The sequence below is a fragment of the Mobula hypostoma genome, chromosome 21 (assembly GCF_963921235.1).
Source record: "Mobula hypostoma chromosome 21, sMobHyp1.1, whole genome shotgun sequence".
Lineage (NCBI taxonomy): Eukaryota > Metazoa > Chordata > Chondrichthyes > Myliobatiformes > Myliobatidae > Mobula > Mobula hypostoma.
This window is the reverse complement of record NC_086117.1, coordinates 45,436,682-45,456,081: the sequence shown is the minus strand read 5'-3', so window position 1 is coordinate 45,456,081 and position 19,400 is coordinate 45,436,682. Positions and strand designations below refer to the sequence as shown.

At 44.2% G+C, this 19,400-nt stretch overlaps 1 protein-coding gene across 5 annotated transcripts in view; it reads left to right on the top strand.

The window, feature by feature from the left end:
• The window catches only part of LOC134359978 (rab-like protein 6), a 93,535-nt gene extending 75,734 nt beyond the window's left edge, over positions 1-17,801 (top strand). For 2 of the 5 annotated variants that reach the window (XM_063073900.1, XM_063073898.1), the window contains 5 exons: positions 4,166-4,342; positions 7,116-7,473; positions 8,287-8,470; positions 13,956-14,014; positions 14,485-17,801. In XM_063073900.1, the coding sequence (XP_062929970.1) occupies positions 4,166-4,342; positions 7,116-7,473; positions 8,287-8,470; positions 13,956-14,014; positions 14,485-14,721 (1,015 nt within the window). In that variant the 3' untranslated portion in view covers positions 14,722-17,801. Of the gene's footprint in view, positions 1-4,165; positions 4,343-7,115; positions 7,474-8,286; positions 8,484-13,955; positions 14,015-14,484 lie in introns of all 5 variants that reach the window. The other 3 variants (XM_063073899.1, XM_063073902.1, XM_063073901.1) reach the window with 3 other exon arrangements.
• The last annotated feature ends 1,599 nt before the right edge of the window (positions 17,802-19,400 follow it).

The window sequence follows — 19,400 nt, the reverse complement described above, 5'->3', positions numbered from 1 at the left end:
TGGGTATTGATAATGTAAGATGCCACAGGACTGTTTCCCTCGTTTGGTGGTCTGATAGATGGCACAGGAGCTGCCAAGGACTAGGCCGCAAGCCGTGGGCTTGCCTGCTGCTGCAGTCCAGAAGAGGGATCAGTGGAGGCAGTGAAGGCCTCTTCCATCAGTCCTGCCCTCCAGTGTTCAATCGGTGGAAAGACGAGCTGGATTGCATGCGTGTTTACGGATTGCACCATTAATTTATGGGAAATAGCACTCAGGGACTCTGTGTGTGTGTGGTTTTTGCATCTTGGCCCTGGAGGAATGCTGTTTCATTCGGCTGTATTCATGTATGGTTGAATGATAATGAAACTTGAATTTGATTTGATTCATATCCTTGCAGTCCTTATTGCCTTTTTTTATATTTAACATTACAAGTCAAAGATCCTTTATCAGTGCAGGCTTGCTAACATGATTTATTTTTTCCTACCACTTCATTCAGCATCCTTGCATCATTTTTGAAATGCTCTCAATTTTCTGATCCACCACTAACCCTCACAACAACATGTACATTTTCTTTCAATTTGATACCATTCTTAACTTTGTTAGCATTCTTTAAAGGGCTCTACTTCTCAGTGTGTTACTGAAGATTATGAAATTTTTCCTCAAAACCTTTGCTTTTAAATCTACTTCTTAACATTTAAAAAAAAACACAAAATGTCCACTGGTCAGACAGCATCTGTGTGTGTGGGGTGGGGAAAGAAAGTTAATGTTTCAGGTTGGTATATTTTCATCAAGGCTGAAGCAATTTAGAAATGAATTAAATCTTAAGTCATTAGGGGAGGGACGGAGAGAAAAAGATGAGTGGTGTTGGATGAAAGATGGTGGTAAAGGGCAGTGAATAGTAAGGAATATGTCTGTGTGAATGTATGTTTTATAGGTTAATATGTTCAGGAGTCAACCAAGGAAAAGGCCTTTTATACTTGTACCGTTCAAGAAGAACATGTTCATCAATCTTTATAGAAAGGGACCTTAAGGAAGAGTGAGCTTAAATACTATAGAATTTTGTATTGAGTTAGTTTGACCTGAAACAGTCTTGAACTATGGTGTCACAAGAGGTGAGTTGGCTTTGGGTAACTGGGAAGGCTGCATTAAAATGTAGACAATGCACAGGCAGCGCTGACATTTAAAGGGAGGGTGCATGATTTGTAAGAGAAAATGTATTCCATAAGATGCAGAAGGCCAGCAGGAAAACAGTCTCTCTGTGGCTGACAGGAGAGATTAAAGATAGTGTTTTATCTAAAGCAGGGGGACAAAGTTACCAGAAATAACTGCAAATCTAAGATTTTGAGCATTTTGGAACTTGGCAAAAGAGCAACAAGAAATTGTTAAACAAAGGCAAGATGGAATAAGAAGATAAACTGGTGAGACACATAAGTGACTGTATGAGCTTCTTTGTGTATGTAAATTGAATGGAATAGCTCCTATAGATTGGAGAGTAGTAAATCTAATCTATTTAAGGAAGGAGAGAGAGAAAACAGAACGATAGGACTTGTGGTTGGCTTTGGTATTGGGGAAATTTCTGGAATCTATAGTGAAGGATGTAATAACAGAGCACCTAAGGAACAATAATAGGATTACATCAAGGAGCCAGGTGTTTTTGAGAGGTAAATCATATTTGATTCCTCATGTTCTGCAGATTTCTTTCCCCTATTCTCAAATTCTTGCATTATTTCCATTGGTGTTGGCTTATTATTTCAGCCAATCCAATCTAGCACCCAATTCCCAAATGGTTGAAGATGCATTCAGATGAAATGCATGGATGAATGAAATTAGTGCAGTCTGTGCTGTTAACAGCCTAATTCTTATGTGGTGTTCCAGAGTGCATTGTCTGACAGGGATGGAAGCTGATTCAGTGATTACTTTAAAGGGGCAACTGCAAACACACTTAAAAATCTGAATGGTACTAGTTTTAAATTCTTAGCATTTCAAAGTTTCTCGTCAGACGTTTCAGTCAACCAAAGCTCCACGAATATACCACCACTGAATTACTTTTAATCCACCAGCAGTAGACTTAATAGTAGTGCTCAATAGACTTGGGATTCTACAGTCACCTGGTCTAGGCAGGAGGGAGGGAGCAGGTAGAAATGCAGCAAGAGACCCAGGAACTAGGTAGGTCGAGAGCTAACCCAGCCAGGCTGGCAGTACCATCATTTTTCCTGGCCAACGTCCACTCACTGGAAATCAAAATAGACTCAATTGAGACTGAGAATGAATGACGAAAGATGAGAAACTGCTAGGTTCTGGTTTTCACTGAAACGTGCCTGAACAACTGCCAGAGTCGGCATCTCAGCTAGATGGGATGACTCTGTTTCACACAGACAGAAACTCCCGTACACAGGTTGGTGCACAAACTCATCTGTAGTGACTGTTCGGGGGCCGTTGAACATCTTACAATGTCGGCCACATTACCTGCTCAGGGAATTTACTGTTGTGTTCATCACTGCCGTCTATGTCCCTCCAACTGCGAACACCAAGGACACACTAGAAGAGCTTGACAGTATCATCAGCTCTCTACAAACAAATATTCAGAGTCTCTTCAAAATTGTAGGATACTTCAATCACATTAACCTGCAGGACATTTTACCCGTCACCATGGCCAACAGGGGAACAAACAGGCTGGACCATGTTTGTAGAAACAGACACAGTGCTTACAAAGCCATCTTGGCCCCTCTGACCACATCTCCACAATGTTAATCCCAGCACACTGCTGTTGAAAATGGAGAAACCGGACAAAAGCACCATCACTGTATGGCCTAATGAGGCAATCTCTATGCTCCAGGACCTGTTTAGAATAGGCTAACTGGCAGATGTTCAAGGAGACTGCCACAAACAGAAGGCACAGACCTTGAGGAACATACCTCATTTGTCACTGGCTACATCAGTAAGTGTGTAGACAACCTTAAGAACGATCATCTCATGATCCAACCAGAAGCGCTGGCTGAACACAAGTGTATCCCCTATTAAAAGCCCAGGATGCTGCCTGGAAGTCTGGAGACAACAGCTCTCAGGGCAAGGACTGCCTATGCACAAAAATACAGCAACACCTGTCCCATACAAAACAAAGCGAGACGTATGTGGCTGAGCATCAAGGCCGTTACTTCACTACACAAGGACTATACATGTCGACTGTACCAGTGATGCCTCCCTCCCTGATGCTGTAAAGCTACTTCCCTCCAAAGTGAGCAGTCACTGTCGGTAACACCTGCAGACGTGAGAAGGACCCTTCAGAGTGTCAGCCGCTGGGTCAGACAACATTCCAGGCCGAGTACTCGGGGAGTGTGCACACCAGGTTACTGATAACTTCAAAACCTCACTCATCCAGGCTGCTGTCCCCACGTGCTTCAACTCAGCCACCGTCATCCCTGTACCAAAGGACTCTACATCTTCACAACCGATGACCAGGCTCAAAAACAGTTACTTACCCCAACCAGTAAGACTGATCAACACCTCTACGCACTAATCCACCCCTCCACACCTACCAACACCACTACTTTATCATTTCCTGTCAGCTTATGTACAGACTCTCCTGTTGCTCACGTCACTTTATGGACACATAATCAATCTTTGTATATAGGTTATCTTATGTATTTACATTTATGGTGGGGTTTTTTTGTGTCCTTTATCTTATTGTGTTTTTGTGCTATATTGGATCCTGAGTAACAGTTATTCTCCTTTATACTTGTTTACTGAAATAACATGAAACAGTTTTGAAAGGGGGGGAACGTGCAATGGGAAGGGGGTAGCAATGAATACACCCACAGCCACAAGCAGAATGAGCCTATCACCAGCTTATGCTGACACATTTTTGATTCTGTAAATGTGCAATTATCAGCACACCTAGGTGTTAGAAATGCTGGGGGATCATGTTAAAATGTTTAAAATTTCTACAGGGCTGAAGTAGTGGCCTTGTCATGGGTGTGGGAGGCATAGGTGGTGGGAAAGAGCTGTAGCAGCTACAGCTACCAGGCAGTGATGCTCTGCTCTGAGTGATGAGTGCAAGGCCAGCACGGCCACTGGGTGGAGGTTACGGCGCTCGTAGAGTGCTGGCAAACACGGTGCAAGTTAGTGATGCTGCTGGTAGAGCAGCTCTGTGATTCACTGACAGCCGCTTTGTCTTTTCCTGCTGCAGTGATGGAGAGAGGCAGGGCAATCCCATGGTTGCCGGTTTTGAGGACGATTTAGATCTCGATGACCAGATGCTGCAGAAGCCTGCCGTGAAGTCGCAGGTTCCCAGTAAGGATATAACGCTGTCCAGTGACGAAGATGACAACACAAAAGTCACCAGGAGTCTGGATCCACTGAAGAGGTCAGTACTTGGTAATTGGTGATCGGAGGGAAATGTATAATGATGCAGTCAGGGCCAGTATTAGAGCCACTGTCCTAGACATACACTGGATGTGTGGTGCTTAATTTCAAAACAAGCATACCATAGGAATTTAGAACAGTATTCCTCAAGGCCCCTACACACTTGCACTGCCATTCAATCAAACCATGCTGGTCTGATTATAATCTTGCCTATGACTTCTCATCTACTCACAGTAACCTTTCACACACCTTTACGTGTTAAATATCTATATGTCAATTAAAAATATTCAATGATTTTGTTCCCACCTCTACTTTGAGGAAGGGAGTTCTGAAGACAACAGTTTTGTTTCTCCTTTGTCTTCCATGGACAATCCTTTATTGCCCAAGTTCTAGACCCTCTCAAAAGAGGAGATACTTTACTGCATCTCTATTGTGAAGACCTGCCAGGGCTTTAAGTGTCCATAAGCTGTTGGAAAATTGAAGGAGCCATCTTTACCCCAAAAGACAGGCGGAGGAAGGGAAACAACCCCTATGCATTGTAATCATGAGAAGCTCCTGTGGATTTTCCATCACCTGGAGATGGGTTTCTGCCAAGTCCAGCTTTGCACTGTCAGGAGGCCAAGAGATAGAATAAAGCCAGAACATGAAATAAACCTTTATTCGGTAAAACCACGCAGCTACAAAAACCCAACAGTGCATCCCAAAGCATGAATGCTCTTGGATAAACTGTTTTAATAGCCAAGCTGTTGTTAGGAGCCACAACCAGTCACTGAAAGCCTCCCTGAGATTGGTTGTTTCACCTGACCCTAAAACCATTCTGTTCCACTAATGATAACTGACTGTATTCTGCTAGCTTCACCGCTTGCTCGTGGTACCTACATTTGCAAACTATGCACTAGAAAGCCCAGATCTGTCTTTGTGAATCTCCTGAAGTAAAAGAATGACGTTTGAGGGGGTCATGAACACACTGGTGAAAGAAACCAAAGAGATTTCAAGTAAAATTTAAGGCAGATATGGGAAGAGAACTAGTTGGTAACAGGAACATAATGCACAGATCTTTGAAGATGTTAAGCTGGGAAGGAAGTTAAGTGCAGGTGGACTGTATTAACACATGAAGTGAGTGTCAAACCAAGGAAACGCTGAAGCTTCACGTTACTGCTGATTAGGCTGCTATTGTACTCAGATCTGGACCTACACTTCGGAAATGATTGAGTAGAAGAGATTTACTGAAATGGCAACAGGGACAGGGATCAGTAGTTAATAGGATGGATTGGAAAAACTTACAATATTAAAGAAAATTAATAGAATCATTCTAAATGTTGGGGAGGTGGGGTTCTGTGTATCTAAAATGGTTTCCACTGACTTGGCTGGTGGAGGCTTGATCACTGGGTTCACCAGGCATAGAGCAGTAGATTCCTGGACACTAAAGGATCGAGTACAGATTAATGCAAGTACATGGTACCCAGGCTAAAGATCAGCTATCATTTTTGAGCTGGCATTTAAATGTCAACTGAGTTTGTATCTCTTAGTTTTAGGTATTGAAGTCCACAGTTTAGGAGCATAGTTCAAAAGATCTGACCTGCCATTTATCTTTTGAGGGCGATTGTTTAAATTTAAGAGACTGGCGGAAGAAGACCTGAGAGCTCGAGCAGGATTATGAAATGAAAGTAGTTCTGTGATGTACTTGGGTCCCAGACCATTGGGAGCTTTAAATACAAGTAAAAAAAAACTTTAAAATCAATTCTAAAAGATACAAGAAGCCAGTACAAAGATACTAGGACGAGAGTGATATGCTCCTTCATCCTGGCTCTAATTAGAAGTCTAACAGTGGTATTCTCATTGAGGTGAAGTTTTCAGTAGATTGCTTTGGAAGGCCAGTAAAAAGAGCATTGCAGTAATCTAGTTTATTCGATATAAAGGTGTGAATTAGTCTCTCAGGATCATTACTTGACAGAAATGGACATGCCTTTGCAATACTTAGGTGTAGAAATGTTGCTCTGGTCACTTTCTTTATGTGGGATTAAAAAATCAAATCCGAACCAAGGATAACACACAGGCATGTTTCTTCTGATTTTACAAGGGAAGCCAAGTTTATTAGGAAGTTTATCTCTTTTGGCTTTGGGAACAACCAGAAATATTTCTTTCTTTGCTTACACTGTAATCTATTTCCTACAGTTGTGTTCATGCACCTAATCTGTTAATAGTCTACATATAATCTAAGCTATCAACACCACCACATTATACTGTATATTTACACTGTTGCCTGGCTTTGTGTCATCTGAAAACTTCCTTTAATGGTCACTGTTATTGATGCTAGTCTTTGGAAATTAATGGATTTGTTAAAGTAATATTTTAAATTATCTAGGTATGGTGGAATTCAGACACCCAAATCATAACTAAACCCCAGAATTACCAGCCAAGTCAGTTAATTCATCTGTCGCCTTGTGAACCAGTCCTCATGAATCACTCACACATTGTAGTTTCCACTTAACAGCTGCATTAGGTGTGGGTCTCCTAAGGTGCAGTTCCTTCTCACACTCAGAGATAAGAAGCAGATGCATAACCAATTGGACCTCATCTGCTAAAAATGTATAACTTAGCTGATCACAGACGTTCTTCTCCAGTGTCATGAGTTGGTCAAAGTTGAGTTTAATATCATGCACACAAGGACATGTATGCACAGGTGCAATGAAAGTATTGAGTGTGGGTGCTAAGTCTGAGTGGTCTAACAGCAAGAGGATTCTTCATATTTATGACTTCCCCTTCCTTTACAGGCCTTCCAAAAATGTGTTAAAATCCCAAGATGGATTCCCACCTAAAGCCATTGAACACCATCCCGCTGACAGCTCTCCTGCTCCCATTCGACCAGAGCAACTAGGCAACAAACACACGACCTTTGGCCTGCCAACTAGCACCCTCTTGACCCCCATGCCTTCTCTGACAACTCCACTAGTCCCAGTGGCAGCTCCTCTCCAAAAGACTGAAGGAAAAGACCAGAGCAAAGCAAAACCACAAGAATGCAAAGAATCGTCTGAGAGTGACACTGAGGGTCCCATTGCCAAGCAGCTGCTGTCCTTTGTGTTGGACGACCCGGACTTTGAGAGTGACGATTCCAACAAAAGACCAATACTTGTAGGTTCCTAGACTAGCTGAGACTTGCTGCATGCTTTCTTTGGTGTTGGGCGGATCGGTGTGAGGGGGATGGTGATTAAATAAAATGATTTCATTTGCGGGCACAGTCAACAGTGCAGGTGTTTTTTCAGTTTCCGCACCAGTCGCCCCCAAGGCCTGGCTGAATTCCAAATCCAGTCGAATGCTAAACAGGGAATAGAGTTTCTTGTTCAGCCTTGTGATGCTGCCCGTCACCGCTGCCCGGTATTCACACTGTGCTGGAGTTACCATGTGAGTGCTCGGTCTGCATTAGGAATCACTGCCTACTGATGAAGGTGTTGGGAAAGCTAGTGCATAGACAGATGGGTCAAGGAGATCCAGGGCATTGGGGTTTAGGTCTAGGAGATCCAGTGGCGATTTCTTTGTAATCCGGTGTGTGAACAGATGGGCCCTGGAGGTCAAGTGCATTGTTGTGTAGGTCTTAGAGATCCATGGTGTGGATGGGTGGGACCAGGAGATCCAGAGCATTGGTATCTGGGATCAGAGACCCAGCACATGTATGGGTGGCTCTAGGAGATTCAGTGTGAAGGTGAGCAGATTCCAAGTTCCAGTGCTCTGATGCGTAGCCTGGAATTTACTCTGAAGTCTGTGGGAAGGAGCTTGAACTCATGACTTTCTGACTGGAGCCGAGCTCCCTGGGTGATGGTGATGGAGCTGGGTGCAGCTGTAGTCTGCGTGCATTTCCTGGTTCACAGTTATCTGAACGCACTCTCCATTTTCTTTCTGTGCCCCGGATCCTCGCCCACTGATCCCCCTGGTGCTGCCTTTCTGCAGGAGGAATTCCCTGTCCGAGAGGACAGCTCCGAGATCTCTGACGACGACCTCAACCTCGACTCAGCGAAGCTCACCGTGCAGGCGAAAGCCCCGCTGCGGGTGGTGAAGGCAGCCAATGACCTGGACATCTTTGGCCTGGGCATCAACAACAAAAGCCCCGCAGCCCCGGAGAGCACCGATGAAGGTGATGCCAAGAGGTTGTACACGGAAACTATTCTGGGTTTCAGTGAGCAAGTTAACACTGGGTTCATTGTGACATGGTGCTAAGATAGATTCCTCCCTCGAGTTTGCCAGTGTTAATTTGTTGCAGGGCACTACCTTATGCTGATATGGTTCCATTCTTTGCACCGTTTTCCATTCCAGCACCTGTAATTCCCAACGGTACTGACGCTGTCTACTTGTATATTCAGCATAAATAAGGAGAATTTGGGGAGTGAGTGTTCTGAGATTATTTCTTCTCCCGTGTGAACATGCTTGGAACACACAGACAGAAAATCACTGTGGTTCCTAGCTAAAAGCCGCCAGCCACAGGCGATCCCGCTCCCACTGGGCTCCAGTGCCCAGGCTACACCCTGCTGCCTGAAGCGTTTCCTTCCTCTGACAGCTATTTACTATATAAGAGTAAGAGAGGGACTCAGCACTCGCCTTACAACTTCTCAGATTCACTGAATTAAGCTTCAGCTAAATAATTTGCTGAAAGGTACTTGGGCAGGTGCATGGATGGGGGAAGTTCAGAGTATTATGGGCCAGACTCTGGCAAATGGGACTAGTGTAGGTAGCGATCTTAGTTGTGTAACTATGCACCTTTGAATAGCTATTCTTGCTAGCTGTAACATGAACAGCCAGTCCAATGAGAATTCAAATAGCTGCAGCAATAGGAACAAATAGATTTCCAGCAAACCAGCACATCCTGCTTTTAATGCAAACCTGTCCAGTGGATAGAATCTGAATTATCTGGATCTCTCACAGAATGTTTCACTGGCTATAGCCTTCTGCTGAATTCCACACACATCTACTGGCAGATCAGTCGAGAATGGGAATTTCCTGGGCACAGCTTTCCACACGTGGAGCATAGGCTGTGGGATTTCTGCTCTTGACTGGGTGTGTCCTTGTGAAGTCCAGTGGAGACTCGCCATATTTTCCACTTCCATTGAAAGGAACGGAGGAAACCAAACTACAGGGAGAAAGATGGTTCAGTTCAATCAGTTTAAATGATTCTAGTAACTTTACCTATGCAGGTCTTTGATTTAAGTTTTCAATTTTAAGTAATTATTTTAATGAATGTTCGTGGAAATCAAAGGCCATGCAGAGTCACCACAGTGAGAGCAATGTTGTGTCAGTATAGCCAGCTCCATGTTCTAGGAAAGACCTTTGGGTGGATTTTGTAGGTTACCTTAAATAATGAACAAAGAATTCATATCCTCTCTCTTCATCATGGTCTTCTATATAGGAACAGAAAGTAAATTGTGTGAAGTTAGATAAATCTAGAATTAAAGCTAGTTCCAATATTAATAGCCTGGCAACTACTAGATTATCATAACTCACTGTTGTTCCGGATAGGATATCTGTCCTCTGAATGTGGGTGGATTGTAATGTGAGGACTGGAAGCTCACAGAATACAAAATTACATAGATACTGGAAGTCTGAAATTAAAAACAGAAAATGTGGGTAAAGGATCTCAGACTTGAAATCTTAACTGTTTCAGAATCAGGTTTAGTATCACTAGCTTATTGTATGTTGTGAAATTTGTTGTTTTGCGTCAGAGTACATTGCAATACATAAAAAAAAACTAAATTGCAATAAAAAGTAAATATTAAATGTTGTGTAAAAAGAGAGCGAAACTAAGTGAAGTAGTGCTCATGGATTCATTGTCCATTCAGAAGTAACATGGCGGAGGGAAAGAAGCTGTTCCTGAAACGTTGAGTGTGTGTCTTCAGGCTCCTGTACCATCTCGATGGTAGCAATGAGGAGAGAGGGTGTACTAGGTGATGAGGGTCCTTAATGATGGATGCCACCTTTTTGAGGCATTGCCTTTCAAAGATTACCTCAATGCTGGGGAGGCTAGTGCCCATGCTAGAGCTGACTGGGTTTACAACTTTCTGCAGTGCCCCCCTCTATACCAGACGGTGATGCAACCAGTTAGAATGCTGTCCATGGGGACATTGGTATGTTCCTTCCCACAGATGCTACGTGACCTGATGAGTCTTTCCAGCATTTTCTGTTTTATGCCAAGCTTGCTCTGTCCAGGATGGGTGGCTGAGAGCAAAAGTACGGGGAATAGATGAAATGTAATCAAGGGCTTTGTTGGCTTTGCTGGAGAGGAGTCCATTTCTCAGAAAGAAGATATCTCAGAGGCATCTGAATGCAAGTTCCCAACATTGGAGCAGATGTGACAGAGACAGGAAGAATGCAAAGGAGTCTGTACAGGAGGTTGGATGAGGCAAATAGCTGTGGGAGTGAGTGGGGCAGTGGGGGAGGGTGTTGTAAGCCTTTAATAGATCTTTTTGGTAGTGTAAGCTCTTATACTTTCCATGGAGGTACCTCTGAGATGTCTTCCTGAACTGTGGTCTCCCCTCTTCCCAAGTTAACAGAGCCCTTGATTGTATCTTGTCTATTTCCTTCTCATGGATAGAACAAGGATGGGAGTTCACCTGGTCCTCACTGTCCCCACCAGTTGCACATTCAGTGATCATCCTTTTTAATTTCAGCCACTTCAACACCATGAAACACATCTTCCCCTTCCCTTTTTCAGCATTTCAAGTGGACCATTCCCTTTGTAACTCTGCTTTCCTTCTCCTGAACCCAATAATCAGTTTCCAGGTCTTGTTGACATTGAGTGAGAGGTTGTCATCAGTAAACTTAGATGTAGCATTGGAGCTGTGCTTAGCCTCACACTTACAAGTATAAAGTGAGTAGAGCAGGGGGCTAAGCACACAAACAGCCTTGTGCATCTGTGCCGATGGAGATTGTGGAGGAGATGTTTTTGCCAGTCAGAACTGACTGGGGTCTGCAAGTGAGAAAATCGAGGATCCAATTGCACCAGGAGGTACTGAGGCCTCCTTGAAGCTTGTTGATTAATTTTGAGGGAATGATAGTATTGAATACCAAGCTGTAGTCAATGAAGAGCATCCTGATGTGTGCATCTTCACTGCCTGATACTCCAGGATTGAGTGAAGAGCCAATGAAATGACATCTACTGTTGACCTGTTGTGATGGTAGGCAAATTAGAGTGGATCCAGTGGTTTCTCAGGCAAGAATTAATATGTTAATCACCAACCTCTCAAAGCACTTCGTCACAGTGGATGTAAGTGCTACTGGACGATAGTCATTGAGGCAGGATACCATGGTCTTATTAGACACCAGTATCCTTGAAGCAGATGAGAACCTCAGACCACCAAAGTGAGAGGTTAAAGATAACTGTGAATAATCCAGTCAGTTGATCATCACAGGTCTTTAGTATTCAGCCAGGTACCCCATCTGGGCTGGATGCTTCCCATGGGTTCATCCTCCTGAAGAATGCTCTCACATTGGCCTCGGACCTGAAATCACAGGGTCATCGGAGGCTGTGGGAGTTCATGAAGGTGCCTCCATGTTTTGACAGTCAAAGTGAGCAAAAAAAGGGATCAAGCTCATCTGGGATTGAAGTCTTGCCGTTACCTATGTCACTTGATTTTACTTTTTAGGAGGTGGTGGCAGTCAGGCCCTGCCACAGCTGTTGAGCATTATTCTGTGATTCAAGTCTGGTCCAGAATTGTCACTTCACATGTGAGATGTTTTTCTGGAGATCATACCTAGACCCTTTGTATTTTACTTGTTCATCAGACCTGAATGCCTCTGATCTAGCCCTCAGCAGATTGTAATCTCATGGTTCATTCAGGGCTTCTGGTTGGGGAAGACTGAATGTTTTTGTGGGGGCACATTTGTCTGACTTTTTTTTTAAAATAAAATCCACGACATCCGTTCAGATCCTCTGAGTCCTTGAACATGGTCCAGTCCACCAACTCAAAGCAATCCCTGTAGCTGCTCGTCTGCCTGTATACGGGTAGGAGGAGGACAGCCAAGTGATCAGGTTTTCCGAAATGCAGTTTAGGCAAGGAATGGTAGGCATTCCTAATCGTAGTGTGGTAGTGGTCGTGTGTGTCGGGCCCCTTAGTGCCGCAGGTGTTATGTTGATACTTGGGCAGAGATTTCTTCAAACAAGCCTGATTGAAGTCCCCACAATGATGCTATTTCATGTTTGCTGTTGGTGGCACTCAGTACCTTGAGTGCCTGCTTAACATTAGCCTTGATATGTAACCTGCGATCAGGATCATGGAGGAGAACTCTCTTTATAAGTAAAACAGTTGGAACTTAATCATTAGATGTTCCAGGTCGGGCAAACAAGTGTGACAAGATCGCTGCGTCCAAGCACCACAAAGAGTTTACCATGAAACAAAGACCCTCATCTTTTGTCTTCTCTGAATCAGCAGTACAGTCCATCCTGTATATCGGGAAGTCCTCAGGTCTGATTGTCAAATCAACGTGTCTGGAGTGAGCCATGTCTCTGTAAAACATAGAGTGCAGCAATCCCTTATTTCCCTCCAATACAGTAATCTTTCCCTTAGGTCCTCAATCTTGTTCTCCAGTGACTGTACATTTGCTAACAAGATGCTGAGAAGAGGAGATTTCTTAACCTGGCATTTTAATCTGGCTTGGAATCCTCCCCTCCTCCCTCTCTTTTGGCCATGGTGATGTACCTTTGTTGGTTTAAAGGTATCTTATCCGCAAGCTTGAGAGTTAAGTCCACTGAGTCGTTCAGATCGTGAAATAACTGGTTCATTAAGATGGCTCAGAAGTATGTTACATAAGGGAAATTACAGGCTGCAGATTGCAGTGAGAGTAGTTCAGAAGTATATTTAGAAGTTTGTGTAAGTTTCCTGTAACACATCGTTGTGTTTCACCAGTGCCATCTGGCAATGCCCACCTTCCTCCACCCCTGGATAGTCACAGTTAGGTTGACTCTTTCACGCCTCATTAATAGCATTGAGTTGGAGTCAGCGGGTTTGTGAGAACTGAACTCTGAGACAATAAGACATGGGAACAGAAATGGTTATTTGGCACATCTAATCTGATCTGCCATTTTATCATGGCTGGTTTATTTTCCTTCTCAGTCCTATTCTCCTGCCATCTCCCTGTGAGTTTTGCCCTTACTAATCAAGAATCTATCAACTTCCTCTTTAAATATACCCAGTGAATTTATATCCAAAGAATACCCAAAAAATATATCCAAAATAACCGTGGCGTGGTGGTACGATGGTTCCATTGTTTGAACCTAGGGCTGCAAATCTGTCCTTGATTTCCCAAGCAGGAAGTGGTCTTCCTTAGGCTGACAGGGTCAGGGTGTCTGTTTTTGGCTGTGGCTCATATACACTAACTGGAACTGTAGACTTGGAGTTAACATCACAATTCATGGGTTTCAAGGAGGAAGGTGAAAAACTACTTGAAATTTTAAATGCTTGTATAAAGAATGTCAAATACACTTCTGCTGTTGCAGCTTTCAGAGATGTGTTCTGCATTCTTACGTATGTAAAGTGTTAGACACTGATTCCCTTACCTTCCCTCCTATTGGGGAGCGTAACCTGGATTATGTGTTACCAGCTGACTGAAATTGTCTTTGATTTCCTTCACAGAAAAAACGAGCAAGGCTTCCTCAAAAGACAAGAAGAAAAAGAAGAAAAAAGTGAGAGAGGTATATTGTTTTCCATGGCAGGGAATAATGTTGCATGTTCTGGAGGCAGGGGCCTAGAAAGTACAGGCAGGCTGTGGAGTTGGGTGGGGAGGAAGAAAACGTAGTCACACTGGGTCAGAAGGATCAGATTAAAGTTGCACTCCAAGGGCCTTAACCTATAATCCGGTTTGATAATCCATTGGTTTATTGGGTGAGTGCCGTCTTTCAGATGCAGCATGGGAGCCAAGCCCAGCTGCCTGTTCAGATAAACTTTAAGTCCAGGGTACGATGACCCTTTTGCACACCATCCAGACAGATAAGTCCATATATTAAGGTAGTACAAAATGGAAAATAATGTTGTAATGTGGGAAACGTAGCAGGAAAAGATTGCATTAGAATTAATGAAAATGCTGAAAGTATTACAAGAACTTTTCCAGTGCCCCACCTGTGGACAGCAGCTCTGAACCCCAATTCACACTCTGCTTTTTCAGGATGATGAGAAAATGGAAAAGAAGAGGCAGAAACCGAAGAAAAGTAGAGAAGGAACAGAGGAGAAGCAGAAAAAGGAAAAAGAAGTAACAGCCGAAGGAGAGAAGGAGAAGAAAAAGAAGAAGAAGAAGGCTAAGAACAAATCTGAAGTGGATACGGACGATTTGGAGAAGTTTCTGATTGGCAGTGGCGATAATCATGCAAGGAGCAGGGGAGCAGGAGACTACGAGGAGCTATAGACTGGTCATCAGTACTGGTGTTTGTCTTGGTATTACAACCCTGTCCATTCCACACTTTCAGTCTCTCTCTAACACTGGTGCAAAGCATGTACCCTGGCTTTGTGGCAGAAGCTGTTTGTCCTAAATACTCCTTGTTTCACTCAACCTCCATCACGAGTTTCTAAGTATTCACCAGTGCTGGAAAGGATGTGTCGAACTGTGTATCGATGCAGGTGAGTCAGGGTCTGAATTGGAAGCTTCAGCCAGGCTGCCTTCAAGCTTAATCAGGCCCCTACGGCAGCTTAACATTATTCACATTTCTCAAGAAATGGGTGGACTTCTTGAAGTTGAAACTGGTGGATTTAGTCTTTAGTAAATTTCACCTTCATCAGAATTTGTTGCATTTCTACCATCTGGATTTGGAATTTCGCCCTGACTGCGGACAACCCATCACTCGCGCTCTGATCGCTTTCAGGCTTGTACCCAGGTAAGAATGGCTCAGCGCCCTACCCCTCCCATGCAGATTGGAAACTCAACAGATCTACAGCACTGAACCAATGCTCCAACTCATACTTGGCCCTGTGCCTTTAAAACTGGCAGTAAACTCAGGCAGTTTGGAAGTCTTGTAACTAAAGACTCTTCTTAAAAACAAAGTGATGCCTTCCCTTGCCCTACTTTTCAGTTTTTCTTTTCTGTTGTACTGACTGGATCCTTGAACCCTGAACCGCTAAGAGTTTGGATATGCTAACCTGCCCTTGACTCTTTCTTGCCCATTCACTCACAGTGGGTATGTTGGGGTTGGTTAATGAGTGTAGTACCATGGGGTAATTAAAACCTGCTTCACCAGGTTCTCAGTGTGTGGTTCTGACCTCCATTACCACAGAATTGATTAAAATCAGTGTAATTCAGGCAGCTTCAAATAAGAATGGAATGATTAGTATCTAATTGTTGAGTGTAGAGTTTTTATAGCCATCAAGATAACTACCAGAATGTAAAGCCAGTTATTTCCCTGATCTAACGTGGTTCCTGTGTATGCTCCTGTCCCTGGCTACGAGCAGTATAGGGTAAGCCCATGTGAATGGGACATCAGTAACCCAGCAGAGGTCAGAGTTCATGGCCCCAGGGTGAAACCAGCGATGAGTTTCTCGCAGCTGGGAGGGAGTTAATGTGAGGCGTGCCGAGTGTACAGAAGAACAGTGCCTGCTCCACTCCACCCTGTTGGTCAGCTCCAAGTAGAATTTGTATCCAGAGTTTCCCTCTAGGATAAACGGTTGGAGAAATTGCCAGCTCTCAAGTTATTGCACTGGCTTGCTCAGATTTTAGTTTGTTTTCCTAAATTTTCCAGTGATTCACTACAGTCTTATGTTGGAGAAGTCTTTTGTTACATGTACTGCTTGTGAAATATTTTGCCAGTCTCACTCTCATTGGAGGTGTGGGGTCATAAACTCACCAGCAGAGTATTTGGCCCACTGCATCTGCTTCGACCTCCAGGCACACATATACTCCAATCCCAATATCCCCTTGTATTCCCCCCCCCACCAAAACCATTAACCTGTTCTATTCCTCAGCTACACACTGGGGACAATTTAGAGCAGACAGTTAACCTACCAACCACACGTGTTTGAGACATGGGAGGAAACTGAAGAACCAAGGGGACACCACGTGGTCACAGGAAGAACATGCTAGTGCCCGAGGTCATGCTCAAACCAGGGTGACTGGAGCAGTGAAGCAGTGGTGTCAACAATTAAAGACTGGGTTCATCCGTCGCCAGTCTGCCCTCACTGCCCCCTTGCCCATTTCTGTTCACTCCCCCTGCCCATGGCCAGGCAGTGGGGAGCATGTGACACATCAGCAAAGCACTGTCTCGAGCTGTTCCGTCGTCACGTCCACCCGTTTTGTGTAGGCGGGGGCCCTTTCTGCTGTGGTGTGGTATCCATATTTAGCTTCTGTGGCCCGTTATGCCATTGGGGTTGTGGAAAGGCAACAGAAGAGCTGCAGCTCAGTGAGGTTTGCTGAAGGGAGGGAACGCTCACTCATGGAATTGCCTTGACCAAGCTGCAGGAGGGATGGCGAGTCCAGGGGAGCAGCACTTCCAGTCAGTCCACAGCACAACCAGACTGTGAATGGGCAGAGAGCAGACACCAGATCATACTCCTAGCCTGTGAAATTTGGCTGACCCTGTCCAATTCCCCTACACCATGGGCTCCCACACTGTACAAAGTGTTCCAGAGAGTCACAGTTTACTTCAGTAAATGTTCTCACCTTGCCTTCAGCTGCTCCTACAATGATCTTAAGTTAATGAACTCTGACTTGTGTCCTTCCCACTAACTGAAAGCTGGTATTTACTGTAAGAACACCACTCACTGTTGATACAGGTAAGCTGTTTCCTCCAGTTCCTTCATGTCCCTCGGGGAAGGAAATCGCCAGCCTCACCAGGTTTTCAGGGCAGTCACAGCTGGCTTCGTTCAGTGGGCAGTGCCAGTCCGGTCAGTGAAACCTACCAACTGCAAATCAGTTTTAAAACATGAAAATATTTTTTTTAAACTGTAGATGCTGGAAATCTGAAACAAAACCAGAAATTGCTGGAAGCACTCAGCAGATCTAGCAAAATATGTGGGGGGGGGGGAAGTATAGTTAAAGTTTCAGGTCCAAGTGATTCCTCAAAGCCAGTAGGCTCATCAATTTGAAATGTTAACTCTCTTTCCCTCACTACAGATGTTGTGTGACCTGCTTAGTGTTACCAGCATCTTCTGTCTTTGTTTAAAGAAAAATGATGTAGGGAATTCCCTAACATGGCAGGGCAGGCTGGAGTGCTCTAATGTTGCTGACTTTGCTGCCTTCATTGTTGGAGGACCAGATGTTTGTTTTCCAATATGGCTGGTGGGTGGTGGTGCTAATTAATGGGCAGTAATTCTGTGGAAAGCAAGTGGAGCATTCAGCAACGCAGAGAATTACATCATCAAAGCCCTCCACCACTGGCTTCTGCCTTGGAGTATGTGACCTGTCAAAGGAGGGCTGAGAGAGTTTGGAGCCTTCCTCTGCACCATGTAAACATTTTCAATTATATTTCTGCATTAAAGACAAAAAAACGTATTTTCTTGCTAACAGACTGGCCTGATGAGTGTTCTGTCTCGGTTTGGTTTTATTGATATTCTGCATGACATCACCTTGTGTCCTTGAACTTAAAATTATGTGAGGCACAGATAGGATAGAATATTCCCTTGGGTAGAAGTGTCAAGTCATAGAGGACATGTATTAAAGGTGAGGAGGGAAAGGTTAAAGGCGTGCAGGGCTTTTTTTTTACAGAGGCAGGGGTCAGGAACGGGCAGCTGGGGAAAGCAGATGCAACAATTACATTCAGGAGCCTCTTAAATACATGAAAATGCAGTTTGGAAGGATATGGATCATGTACAGGCAGAAGAGATGCAGTTTAATTTGGTATTGTGTTCAGTACAGATATAGAACTGAAGAGCCTGTTCCTGTGCTGACACATTTACACACATGGAAATCTGGCAGGTTTGAATGTAGGACTTTGCAGGAGGAGAGGATGGTACAAGATCCAGGCTGTGAGGAAATAATTGCGAATGGGTGGAGAGGGGATGTTACAGATGTGTGATTGTAGTCACCAGTGCACAGAAAGATTATATTGATGTGAGTCGTCATTGTCCTGTAGGAGAGATGACTGTCCCTCTGACATCCATCTCTAATTGCAGAATCAAGTCCATGGCCAGATGCATAGCAGAAATGGCCCAAGCTGGGTGCGAAATGTGCTGGTCCCTGATGGGTTGTAAAGAAGGTGGCGGTCACTGTACTGGCAAAAAATGGTCACTGAATGTGAATGTCAGTGGATGACCAGAATACACTGTGTCAGCTTCACTCTGGTGGTACGTCAAGACAGTCTGGGGCCACGGTGGGGGCCTTGAACTGGGGAAGTAGGATATCGGGAGGATGCGAGGTGAAGCTTCCTACAATTGGAAATGCCATTTGCCATTCTTTAAGTTGGGGAGGAAGCAACTGCTGTTCCTGTAGCTTTAGGGGCAGCTATCAGAGGCAATTTCTTGCAATTCTAGGTAATGAATTCTTCAGATTCCCTAAGAGGAATGGGATTGTTAGAATCCCAGACCACAGGCAGTAAAATTACTGGCTTGCTGCATCTTCCTTTGATTCACAAATAAGGCAATGAATAAAAAATCTTTCACAATAACTCACTTCATGGCTCTGCCTCCTGCCTGTTTGCAGTGATCATTTTCCAACAATTGTCTTCTGCTACCTGGAGCTACAGCCAAGTCTGAAGCAGGTGTTGGTGTTTGAGGTCTTCCTGCAACTGTCTGATTAATCCCTGCCTCCAAAGGACAGTTCCTTGAGGAGGGTGAAAGCATTCTGAGGGTGCTGGGGGAAGGGCAGGGGGTTGGCTCCTTAGAACTTGGCCCAGAAATTGCTTTGTGCTCAAAGAAGAGTTGTTATAGAAACTGAGAGGGAATATTGTGCTCTGGATTGTACCATGCTGAGCAGGAAGAGTTACTGTAGTTGTTGGAAACCACTTAGTTCACCGTAGAACATCGCTGAGGGAACTGATAGAGAAAGGGATCAGGTTCTGCAGACTGAATAGAGGGAGTCAAAATGTTACAAAGCAGGACCTCAAGGGTTGTTAGTTGGATTGCTCCTGATGCTACGTATCTGTGAAAGTAGAAATGGGAGGA